The sequence below is a fragment of the Camponotus floridanus genome, unplaced genomic scaffold, assembly GCF_003227725.1.
Source record: "Camponotus floridanus strain SB8 unplaced genomic scaffold, Cflo_v7.5 scaffold52, whole genome shotgun sequence".
Classification (NCBI taxonomy): Eukaryota; Metazoa; Arthropoda; class Insecta; order Hymenoptera; family Formicidae; genus Camponotus; species Camponotus floridanus.
In genome coordinates, this window is record NW_020229681.1 from 1,284,854 (window position 1) to 1,298,537 (window position 13,684).

The window sequence follows — 13,684 nt, forward strand, 5'->3', positions numbered from 1 at the left end:
ATTGGCTCGTATATCTCCACAACCCGAGTACTTTCAGTCGATATAAGAATAGACGATATTTGTTCCATGTGAGTCATGGTCCGTAATATCATGTAACGGTACTGAGCTATTGTTACTGCGATGTAATCGATGAATCGAGAGCAAATATCTCGTTTGTAGAATTTAACGAATACAAAGAGTAAAACTTGGAATGTTGCTTTTGAAAGGAAAAACATATTTTATCAAATTTACATAGTTTAAATATATAAATATATGCTTATAAGTATATATATTTTATTTAAAAATAAATGTTTAGAGAAAACATTTCGATTTTATTGCATTAGAGATTTTTACTGGCTGATTGAATTAAATAAATTCTATAAATATATATAAATTATATATATTAATGATATATGCAAGAAAATTCAATTTATTAAAGCAAACATTGCAACATCAAAAATTTTTTGATGTTGCAATGTTTGCTTTAATAAATTGAAGCGACTCTATCTTCCTTGTTGCATCCGGAAGTAAAGTCCTGCAATGAGTATCAGCGCAATTTCTATATTGTTATTTATATTTAAATGTGATGATCCGAATCTACGTATGTATTTGTTCATGCAGCCTCGTCTAATCGGAAGTATAGAACGCGCTCGGAAAAATAGGGTGCATGTTCACACTTTTCATAAAGGAGGTAACGCGTGGCTCTCTCAGTTTCCGCTTCGGCAGATCCGAATAGTCGCGGCTGCAATCCCTTTCAATGATATTTTTCATCGACCGTCTCGTCCACGCCGATGCCAGAAGCGGAAGAAACGGTGAAAAAGACTTGTCCCCTCATCCGATATAGTTTGTAAAGGAGGCGGAGACGCTTGCCGCGATGAATATAAATGCCTGCGAAGAGCAAAAGAAAGGTGGCGCAAAAAAGAAACGAGAGCGGACGTAGGCGAATCGTACGATTCAGATTTAAAAGATTCGGATGTAGAATCGATCAGGGATATAAAATGCAGAGCGATATTAGACCAGTGCTTAATATCAGGAGAATTCGACACGGAGAGACATTGAATGGGAGAGGCAGATTAATTTAATATGCATTTAATATTTCGAAAATATAAATATATGAATAAATTTACTTATTGCGACTAATCCAAGATTGCATAAAATGTAATAACATATAAATAGTAATAAATTATAAATTTCAATCAATATATTAATATTAATATAAAATGAAATTTATTCATTAACATACATATATATTTCTATTATGCTTCTTTTAAATTTAAATTATTAATCTTTTATGGGATAGCAAAGTTACGCCCTACTTCAACTTTGCTTCCGCTTAAAACTCGTTGAGCGCATTTTTATGTATTTTCATATCGAAAAAAAAAATGATTACGTCATTTGAAGTTTTCGAAGATTGATATGCACATTTCTCCGGCAGATTCGAAAGTAGCATATAAAGTCGAAGCACGTTGCTAACTTATTTTAGCAAAAGTCACACGTGTGTTTTGAATCGATATCACTGTAATCGATATTGCGAGACAAGAAACTTTTGTCTTTTATCTTTCGTTATCTGAGATAAAATGTGATGCTCTCAGCAAAGATGAATCAGTAAAAAATTCTTATCCGAGCAGTAATCTATATCTAGCATCGTAAGAGGGTTTCTCTCTCTTCAAGCGCCTGTAAAAGCACTCTGTAGAATGTCGTTTTGAAAGGAATCTTCGCGAACGGCATTACTTTAGTGACAGTTTTACTGAGGATTCATACTTTTAGCAAAGTCACCGGAATGCGCGATCGATACTTATTATCGTGTTCTCTCTCTTATCCTACACCAGAATCAATGAGACAGAGTGACTAAGTACAAATACGACTGATTCTGATGTCTGATTTGCTTTTCTGTCATCTTTTATTATTGTGATTACAACATCCTTGTTATAGAACGGAATAAAAGAACGTTGACTATCTAGAAGTGGTGAATCATCCGTAATGAATATTCTTATCTTATTCATTACTTCCGACAAACTTTCTCTCAACTCGAGATTGCCGAGCATAAAGTTTAATTGAAGCAACATTGAAAAATGTTAGAATTGTTGTAGACCTTTTCATATAAATTCTCACTAAATCGCGCGAAAATGATTTCACGCCGGTGAATTATCGACGTCAAAGTACTCTCTAGTTAGGCGATCGCGATTATGAAAGCGACCCTATAACTATATGCGATGCGAATCTATCGTGCATGAGAAATGGCGAAACTTTTCGTACCGTCGTAAAAAAAAAAAAAAAAACGTGGTGGAAGAGGGATAGATCGCAGAGTGAAGGATTATAGGAAATAGAGCGGGTGGAACAGGCGGCGGAGAGGGCGTAGAGGTGGAACACAGTACATCAGGTTTCACGTTTTACAGGATTCCAAATCGAACACGCACGATGTGACATTGATGAACGTGTCCAGGCAACTTACCGGGACGTACAAGTGCGAGGTGTCCGCTGGCAGTCCTTCCTACCACACTTTGATAGCAAGGGCCAAAATGGAAGTAATCGGTAAGTATGTCAATCGTTGGGAATTAAAAACTTTTTATTTCCATTCCCCCTCGGGAAAGATAAATTTGCCGGTCTGGGATTGTCCGCAATACGTTCTATTTCCATTTATCTCGGTGTTCGATTTCAAAGCGACAATGCATTTTGCAAGTACGTATGAGGATCAACGACCAGCTCTAATACCGGATTTAAGCGAGATCGATGTAGCCTATAAAGCTGCAATAAGATATTTTGTTTCCATTTTCGATAAACAAATTGTATCCGTCTATTTTCTCTTTTTTTAATCTTCTCTGATATGCAATTAAATTTTGATTTCGTACAAGAACACAAAACATCTAAAACATTATATAATTATTAAAATAATAACTACACTCTTTTTCACTTTTGTTATATAATCTAAGAGAATAGACTGAAATAAAACTGTCGATTAAAATTGTGCATGCGATAAAACAAATTAAAAAAGCAAAACAAATATAGTTTATACGTTTTCTGTTTATTTTGCGCATTTTCATTTACTTTACGTAAATTATGCCATTGCACATAAATATACGAAAACATACGTATTATCCTTCATGTATATTTTTTACTTTTGATTACTATTAATTATCTTTCACAGCTTCAATAATTCAATCTTTGAATGTTTCTTCTTACGCAAAAAATTATCATTGATCACTCAATCGATTGTTGATTGTGATGTGAAATGTATAGGAGTGCATCTACAAATTGTTAAAAAATAATTATTACTTATAAATATCTAACAGAATGATAAGTGATAATTTTTATTTGCTATTATTTCACTTTTTCCGAACGAATTAATTGTGCGAAACATTTATTTCGATAAATAACTACAATCTTGATACGTTTACAAATCTGTAATCGTGAAGTTAATTGACCGGACTGAAAATGGCTAAATATTTATAGAGAATGATCGTGTTTCGAAGGATAGCACACGAAGTAACTCGAGTCTCGCGAATGACAGTACATAGGGCTTTGCGTACATAGTAGCGTACCGCGTATATCAGCTGATTTATGTCACTCCGAAATATTATCTTACTAAATATTTAACTCTTTATGTAATATTTGTTTATACTGATAATTTTACTTGATGTATTTCTAAATAATTATTAATAAGCAGATCAAAATATAAAACGCAATTTTCCATTACTTAAATTACAATGTTTCATTTTAAATCATAAATAATAATGATAACAAATTACACATCAGCAAGAACAATTTAAAATGCAATGCGAAATAAAGCGAGAACAAACACAAGCATAATTGCTGAAATAATTGTTGAAATAAACAACGTCATAATCAATTAAAATTTCCACGTCCCTAATGTTCCGATTTTTTTAAACAAATAAATCGCATGACACATTTTGCATAAATAACTTTCATACGCTCACGAATGAAAATTCGGTAATAAAGTCAAGATCAAAAAAATCACTACGCGACGCAGATTATAAATTGTTGAACGAGATGCGTAGCAACGACAGCGTCGAGGGATCCATCGTTTGGACGCACTAGCCCTCGTCACTAATAGCGAACATGACGGGGTCGTAGCTCAAGTGTTTCCGCTAGTGCGCTCCGTGACGCCCTCGGCGTTGGCGTTTCGCCAGATGTCGAGTTAGTGCCGTCGTGCAGCAAGTCGCATGTGCTAAACGACATAATTATTATGCCTTAGACGCCCCAAAAACGGATCCTACGATTCGTACCGAGAAGGACCGCATAGCGGTGCGCGAGACGCTGCGAGTCAACTGCTCCTCAGGCGACTCCCGACCAGCCCCCACTATTACATGGAAGCTCAACGGGGACCCTGTAAGTATCGTCTCTCACAAGCCCGCCTCGTCCTTACCTTATATATATATATATATATATATATATATATATATATATATATATATATATATGTACGTCTTCGTAGTCGCAGTTACGTGACCTTACTAGATGATTAGAGTTGCACGCGGAGAAGACTCCGAACCTCCGCGCCTATTCTATTCTGTTGTGTTTCGACCCTTCATCCCCTCGTTCTATTACGCCGTTCTGTTCACCCGAGGCTTCTCTCCTTGGTATACCGCAGCAATATCGAGGTACCAGCGTCGGGATTTACGCGAAAGAATCGAGACGCGCGCGACGCCGCATCGTAATTTGTAGCACGTAATACGATTTTGTATGCAAATTATTTCGTAAGAACAAGTAATGAAGTTAATGAGAAAAGTTGTCAAAAATAGAATTTTTAGTAAAGATAACCAATCGGAAAAAGTTGCAAAATATGTAATGTAACTGTCACATTGGAGAATTAACTCCATATAAAATAATTATCTTATTGAAAAGAGGGAGAGAAAGAGAGAGAAAGTGAGAGAGAGAGAGAGAGAAAGAGAGAGAGAGAGAGAAATTAGGACAACAAGCAAGAAGTGAAAAAATTAGAGATTCAAAAGAATAAAGAAACAAAATCTTACATTTTATAAGTATTTTTTACGCGAATACGAATTTTTAACTACACGTTTATAGTTGACAAAAATTTGTATTTTCGTAAACTTTGTTTGAGATATCTTAAGTTTACAGTTACTGACATAATTTAATATTAAAATTTAATAAAGGATGTGTCTATAGTTGCCGTTACTTTGAAACATTCTATGCACGTTCGGATGATCAACGCATGATTGTTAATAAACTAAGTTCATAGACGGAATTTTATTTTTAGATTATTAATCTGCATCGCATTCCGCATGATACTAATTAAGATGATATATAAATATTAACATTAGTTTTATCAATAATTTCTGGATAAGCACAAAACGTAATTATAATGACTTTAATCAGTTCTATTTTTAATTTTATAATAACTTGTAACATAATTAATATTTTGTTACAGAAAACATAGTAAAAGTATACTTTACAATGTGACTGTGCATTAAAATTATTAATTACCATTATACGTAATTGTTCATAAGTTATTTTCAATAGAGATATTATTTCCAATACGATAATATGTTACAAAAAGTACGCAAAATTAATTTATAAAAATTAATTTACAAAAATTGGCATTCCTCGTTTCAATACATTTGATTTCGCTTTATAACAACTGCGCAAGCAAATTATTGCTTTAATGTTCTGGAAACGCGTATACATTACATATGTGTATATTATGTACCTTTTATATATTTCATGTGAACTTGTGTTCAATCAATTTTAAAATTTTTTAATAAATTTTAATAAATTTTTTTTTCATCACAATACATATCGCCCATATATTTTTCACTTTTTATATTCTTATACGAAAAGTTTTATGTACAATTTCTCGTACAAAATATTATACTTTCAAATGGATCCGTTTGATATCAAAATTTGTACACACTTATTATTGGTCAAATTGTCGGACTATAGATACGAGTTCAAGCTCACTTTATCGCTATTCATTATTCATATAGTTTGCCATTGCATGTGAAAACGCTTGGAAATCCATTCGATGTGAAATATTCACTCACAAATATTCATGAATCTGAACAGTTTGTTTTAGTTGCGAATAACGCTCTTTTTATATACGAGTAAGTATAAAAACTGCATGAAAATACTAATTAAAATAAAATGCATAAAGTTGACAACAAGTAGCACATGCATCTCTTTCATTATTATGTATTAATAATTTGTCGATATTATAAACATAACCTCAAGTGATGCAAATCAGAGATATACACATGTTAAACGATGGACTAACAATAAAGACGTATCGGATCCTAAATCTCAAACAACTTTCAAGCAGGAAATCTTCGCGTATGCTAGTAATTTGTAGAGCTTTCCTATTGAGTGCAATATAAGATGATTGCTCTAAAGAGTACTAAGAGAAAGATATAAGAAACAAATAAAAAAGAAAGAGAGAAAGAGAGAAAGAAAAAAACAGGTAGAGTAAGTATTAAGTGTACAGTTTTGCTCTCCATATCGTCGAGTGTCCTGTGTATCGATTGGCAGAAGTTTTATCCCTGATGCCTGGATTAAATATCTGGAGTATACGTTGTTTCGCTGGATTGCGTCCCGTTGAATTTCCTGCGAATCGGCATTAACTGCGTTAATAAATTACGTGCTTTTACTCGCAGTATTTCAGGTCTCGCGCGCAAGACCAGCCGCTTTATGACTTAATTCAGCTTTAATCGCATCGGCGTAATTATCGAGGAGTTCGTCCAGCGCAATTTACGGAAGCAATATTTGCGCGCTAACTTGCTCAGCTGCAAGCTCACGTCGAGTGAGATACGGGGGAAGAAAGAGAAAAAAATAAAAACGACATCGCCGATATCGTCATCTTGACATGCGGAAATATCCATAGAGAGTACCATTGGTTTAAATAACCAGGACGCGCGATATTTTCCACGGAATATTCGTTTTCAGAGGGCGGCGCTTTGTTTTTGAACGAGCAGATTTATGCCGTCCTTTGACACTTTTCATTCTGACGATTGAAACGGCGTAACTCACTTTCGGCCGGTGGAAAACTGGGAAAACGTCAGCGCGGCGAAACGACGTTGGAGCGATTTAACAGAATAATTTAGTTGATTTAACGAAAGCCGCGAAATAACGATTTATTTGCATATCAGGCAACCGTATTCGATCGCGAGCGAATCTTGTTAAATTCAATTTCTATCATCGTACATTGAGATTTTAATGATGTTTCACTCTCTTAAAAATACTCAATAATGTTAAGCTTGAAATTTTCGCAATAATCTGAAATATGTGTGCACATTGCGTAGGAGATTAATGATTTATTAATAATTAAATGATACAGAGAGGAAAAATAAAATGCCTTTGAATTTTGTCTGAAGGCAATTTATTTAACGTCATAATATTTTCATAGTCTGTGTGTATGTATTTAATGGAAAATATTTTTTTCCATATACTTTTTTACATATATATAATGATTTATGTATTTAATATTTGAATATATACACAACTTTAGTTTTATAATAAATTATGTTACGTATTATAATATATATAATATATACAGCTTGTTTTTTATGAAACATGATATATAAAAGTTTATTAGCATATATATATGAAAATGGTTTAAAGCATATTTCCATTACAAAAATAATAATTATTAAACAATATTATTTTCTACATTGCATGAATACTGTCGTTTTTTATTTGTTTTTCAATCTGCTTTTTTATTATAGTCACAATTAAAAACGATATCGAGAATTTTTTAACGTGATTTTAACACATAGTGAAGTAGAACACAAAGATTATATTAATCCGTGTTGATTTATAATAAAAACTGTAATGAAAATTTGGGAATATTATAACTTTACCGAGGGTGATAAAACTTTATGGGTGTATAAATTGGATTTTTTAACGAAATTCTCAGCTTAGCCCGAAATAACGAATGAGCGCGTGCAATTTCTAGATAGACGCTTGAAAAAACTCGATGAAATATCACCGTTTGACCTTTGAAATAATATACACGAGGCAAGCAACAGGATAATGTTTCGACAAACATAAGTGAAAATTCGCATTTCCGGCGGCGAGAGGAACAATAGTCTCACCCTAGTGAAAGCATCCCTGCCGAAAGTGCACAGGGGTCGCCGTTTCGCCCCTCTTTATTTTCGATTCACATTCTTCCATTGCTCATAGCGTGTGTCATCGCCTACTTTTCTTAGTTCCAAGTATTGCTATTGTTGACAACTTCTTCCGTAGCTGTTCTAACGGAACACGTTCCCCCTATTACGGGCATACTTTTCGTTGACTCATCCGCGATTCAACGACTCCTACTTAGCAATCTTTAAAAGCTTTTTGATGTCTTTTGTTCGTATACATATAACTCACGTTAAGGAAGTGAATTTATACATCAACGTGTTTGCTTATAAAAATAAAATCAACAATTAATTATTAAACGCTTAATTTGTCATATTAATTTTATTCGTAATTTTATTCATAATATTTTTATATTTTCTTTTCTCTCTTTTTCTTTTTACTGAGAAAAAATATGTTTTTATATAATAAATAGAATCAATATTGTACAGAAAGAATTTATTTCACACATATTTTACATATGCATAGCTTGCTTTCTAAAAATGTAAAAGTGTACATTATTTAACTCATTTATATTATAAATTACATTTTAAATCATTTAGATAATTTAATTTTATTTAATAATTGATAACGACTAGACATTTCATCAAAGTAAAATATTATTGCAGATTTGAATATCATCAGAGAATAATTAAAAATTAGAATTAAAATTAAAAGTCAATGTTGAAAATATCGTCAAGTGTAGTGTGCTAATTCGAAAATGACCATGTGAACTGTCAGATGAAGGAAATTAAATGATTCTTGCGTTCGATAAGAGAAAAGAAATTAGAGAAATTAGAGAAGATAAGAAGCGGGAATTTCTCGTTTTCTAACAATTTCGTTCTAAACGTGTCCATTTAGAAAACGTAGTCTTATCAAGTAGCAATTCCGTGTAATGCAGAAAATAGTCACTGAGTTAGAAAATCGTTTTCATCGATTGACCATTTGCTTATCCCCTTCTCTCCCTTATATAGCCCCCCTTCTTCTATCGTCTTTTGCTTTTCTCCGCATGAGTACATATATAACTTGAACACATACATTTGTCCGCGTAGGTAGGTAGATAGGTAGGTATATAAGTATGCGCTTGATCCGCTGCCAAGAAAACTCCACCTATCTCAAATCAAGTTTTCGCTCATATTTTCTCGCCGCCAATATTTCCGCCTTGCTTCCCGCGCTCTACCGGAAAGCTTTGCTCCGGCATATGAAACATCCACCAATATTTCGGGCAAATAATCCCTAGTCACACAGCGCGTGCATTCTCGTAAATTCGAAACCGAACGTAATTTTCGGACTTTTATTGTGTTTTTTATGCACCTGATTTCCATTTCGAAAGTTCTCTCGCATGGCTGGAAATATTCGTAGAACTGTTACGAACTGTTACAAACTATATAAATTATACAATAAAAAAATGTAATATACACTGCTGATGGGAAATGCAGTTGATGAGGTAATTTACAATATATTGCACGGCAAAATAAAGTTCCGAAACTTGAAAATTCTTCATTTAAAAGTGTTAATAAATTATCTTTCTAATTTTACACTTTCATATATTTCATAATTATTATATAATAATTTACGTTGAAATAATAATGGTATGAAATAATAATAAGTATGAATATTACACGTTATTCTCGAAGTTATACGAGTCATACGAGTGTAAAGTTGGCAAAGTAATTTATAATTCTCACGGTACTTTGCACGATAGGATAAATTTCGAGTCTTGAAAATTTTTTATTAAAAGAGTTAATAAAATATTTCTGAAAAGAGAAGAGAAGAATTAATCAATTATTTCTGCGTTCTAATTTTTATTATACATATATTTCATAGTCGTAACAACAATTTATACGTATAGAAGGCATACGAATATTACACATTACTCTCTCAAAGTTACACATCGAAGTCACAATCGCGTAAATCTAGTTATTGCATGCGATATTTTACGCTAATTCGCTATATGTGCTTCCAAATATAGAGACAAATATCACGAGTAGCTGCATTGCGAAATGCAAGATCCGCAATACATTGTAGGGATGTATGCGCTATGTGGAAAATGTATGCACAGCGAAGCAGAGAACATTACATTCGCAAAGACAATGAGGCGAAAGCAAACCACGCGGAAACTCTATAGCACCATCAACGTGTCAATCAATCCCTTATTTCGAGAGCATCTAGCCGAGTAATATTATCAAAACTCGCTTTCCAAGTTATGAAGATTGTACGTAATGCACTTTAGAGTCGAACATTATACACGCGCAAGAGACGACCGGCACTCTTCATGTGACACATAGAAGAGGGAAAAAGGAGGTGCGAGAGAAGATGGCATCTGTGATGGCATCAGCTTTATGCTTTATGCTTTATGGATGTAGCCTGTATCCGCACGTGACACCGTACGCCCGCGGACATGATGTATGTCCTTGTTTGTTCTACAAATGATAACGTCGCCTTCGGAGCTCTCAGGGAGTTTTCTTGTTCTCGTAACGTAGCGGACGATCGAAGACAAATTCGTTTCTTCTCTTGGTCATATATTCTTCTTGAAAGTAATCCTGCTTGTACATAAAATAAGGTCGCCCCTCCTCATTTATTACGGATATCATGCATTTATATTTCTGTCACGATGCAGTTGACGTTGACGTGTACCGTGTAGTATGAAAATATGGCGATAATAATATATATTTTTTTACCACATCGAGTCGCTCAATTCGAAATTTTATATTGTCTCACAATCGTTTTTATAAAAGATGAAATTATAGTTTGCTTATTAATCTTATTATGATTTTAAAAGAGAAATTTATGTTACAATACTCTTGAATAGATATTTACGAAAAGAGATGAAGAATAAACTTTTTCCGCTTTACACGTACAATGCCGGAGATTGATATATTAAGATATCTTCTGATATTCTCAAATTTCGTATTATCTGGATTCCAAATCCGCCTTGACATTTTTATTGGACTCTTTGGATGTATATATATCCGGATTTCAGCTGCTAAATCCGGATTTTTCGAATATTCGGATTATCCGGATATCTGGACAACTGAAACGTGTAATGCTTATTTTTGATGTAAAATTTATACAGCTTTCTCTCTCTTTCTTTAACAATGAGATGTTTCTGAAATAAATGAATACATTTTCAAAAAATATTGAAAAGGATCGACGAAGTTGCTTCTTGCAAGCAACATCTATAAAAGTAAATAAGAAGTCAAAAGATATGATTCTCGTATATCAAAGTTATAATTTTATAATCCATGAAATTTTATATTACATATATTATATAAAATTACGTTGCTAAAATACAATTCGCATCCTCACGTTTGTTCTCGAAGTAATAACACCGAGCGACTTCTGACTCCACCAGTCCCTTTCTGTTCATTCTTTTTTATTTTATTCTTGTATAGAAACAAAAGATGCAGTTACAAGAGACAACAAAAGATAAGCTTTATCTGCATTAAGAGCAATGTAGTCGCGTAATATCTTCACCACAAATAGCAATAGTAATTCCCTTTGTGAGATATGATAATAAATACAAAAGATATTTTAATGTACTTACTTGGTTATATTGAATAAATGATAAATAAACTTTTCCTAAAATACACGATTATTAATTATTCAAAATTAAATGTTTGTAAGCCGGTTGATTTATGTACAGATACGAGCTTTGATGAATTTTCTGAAATTGTATGTTTAAAGAAAGAAATTTTATTCATTCGTACAATGCATAAAATAAAAATGTATAATTTAGATTAAATTTTATAATAAATATTTTATGCAATAATTCTATAGTAATAAGAATAATTTAAATATATGAAAAGAATATATAAATAATAAAATAAAAAAAATTTAATATTTATTAGAATTAATATTTATTATTCTACATGCTAAAAAATATCTCGATAAAATACGTCGCGTTAATTCAAATGATGTTTATTGTTTTAGATCACGGAGGACAATAATAAAACGCAATACATAATAAGACACTGCCATTCTCACAATAACGATTCACAATCTACAAAATCGATAATGGAATTTGAAGTGAAGGAGAACATGTTTCGCAATGGAAGCTTACATCTACGTTGCACGGCCTCCATCTCGGACGTTTATCGCAAATCGACGGACATCGTAATCACCGAGGACAAACCGCATCTCGCACCTATCACCGGTGTAAAATCATCACCATACGGTGGTAAGTAAGCTATCAATTATACATTATATCTATTTTCTATTCTGATTTTGTTATTTTTAGAAATCTCTTTCGGTTGTTCGGAAAAATAACGCTCCATCTTTTATTAGACAAAATTAGTTCTATTTGTTCTGCCTTTTATAACTGTATATCTCTAAATATCTATCTTTGATTAATTCATGTTGAATCTGAATATATATTCAGATTTTCATTATTAGAATTTTTTAAATTCTTCATTTTTTTATCGTATTGCTTATTTATAATTTAATTTTAGAAATTATAAATTTGAATTTTTTAATTAGATTTAATTATGTTATATGATGTAATAATAATTGTTATTTGTAGACTATGTCGGTATTTAAAAACTATGAACTAGATAGATCGTAGACATTTCACGTTTACTTGTGTACCATCCTAAAATATTTTTGAGATACTCAGCAATCGCAAGCGAATAAATAACACTCATCGAATTTACAATGGGCGTAAAAGTTTAACTCACATTCGCGCATTGCCGCGAAGATCGATGTTTTAAAAGAAAAACGAGTGACAATGGTAAACAGAAAGACAGCAACGGGAGAATACTTTCTGAGCGCCATATATCGGCGTTTCGTCATGACATCGAATCAATGCAGTATCGATAGCAATACGATCAACTATCTCCGACAAAGCTATGAAACCGGAACGAGCATTAGCACGATATATCTATTGCGACTGTGATACTTGTCAAGCGTGCGCTTACGAATCGCGCGACGCTATTCAACTGAACGAACTTTGTTGATCAAGCTAAATGGGATGGCACAAGCGCGCATAAATGCTTTTTCTATGCCCAAGTAACACAAGTCAAACGTGATGAACCGAGTCGTGCAGTTGATTTTCAAATTTAACGGGGCGCAAAATCTCTCTTTTTTTCTCTATCTATGATAAGATCGATTTTTTATCACATATCTGTTATTTATACATGTCATTTTATATATTTATTTATATATTTGTATATTTATTTTTTATCACACATATTTATTATTTATATTTATTATTTATTTTCTGTTATTTATATATATTATTTTATATATTTATTATATATATATTATTTATTATTATATTTATTTAATGTTACATTTATATTATTTATTGTATTATAAATTTTATTATATATTTTATTATATATATTATATATTTATATTATATTATTTCATATATTTATTATATATATATATATATATATATATATATATTATTTATTATTATATTTATTTAATGTTACATTTATATTATTTATTGTATTAAATTTTATTATAAATTGTATTAAATTTTATTATATATTTTATTATATATATTATATATTTATATTATATTATATATTTTATATAATTATATTATATTAGTTTTATCATTTATATATCTATTAGACTTATCAAAACAACGCAAGAAATGAATTTGATTAGA

The 13,684-nt window shown here is 31.9% G+C and overlaps 2 protein-coding genes across 2 annotated transcripts in view; one reads left to right on the plus strand and one right to left on the minus strand.

Annotated features, from left to right (window-relative positions):
• LOC112639233 overlaps window positions 1–13,684 on the minus strand; it is a 223,869-nt gene that overhangs the window by 97,324 nt on the left and 112,861 nt on the right. The window lies entirely within an intron of this gene.
• Window positions 1–13,684, plus strand: part of LOC105247888 — a 95,619-nt gene that overhangs the window by 66,657 nt on the left and 15,278 nt on the right. The window contains exons 3-5 of the mRNA XM_011252350.2: window positions 2,376–2,511; window positions 4,193–4,326; window positions 11,998–12,244. Coding sequence (XP_011250652.1) covers window positions 2,376–2,511; window positions 4,193–4,326; window positions 11,998–12,244 — 517 coding nt within the window. The remainder of the gene's footprint in view (window positions 1–2,375; window positions 2,512–4,192; window positions 4,327–11,997; window positions 12,245–13,684) is intronic.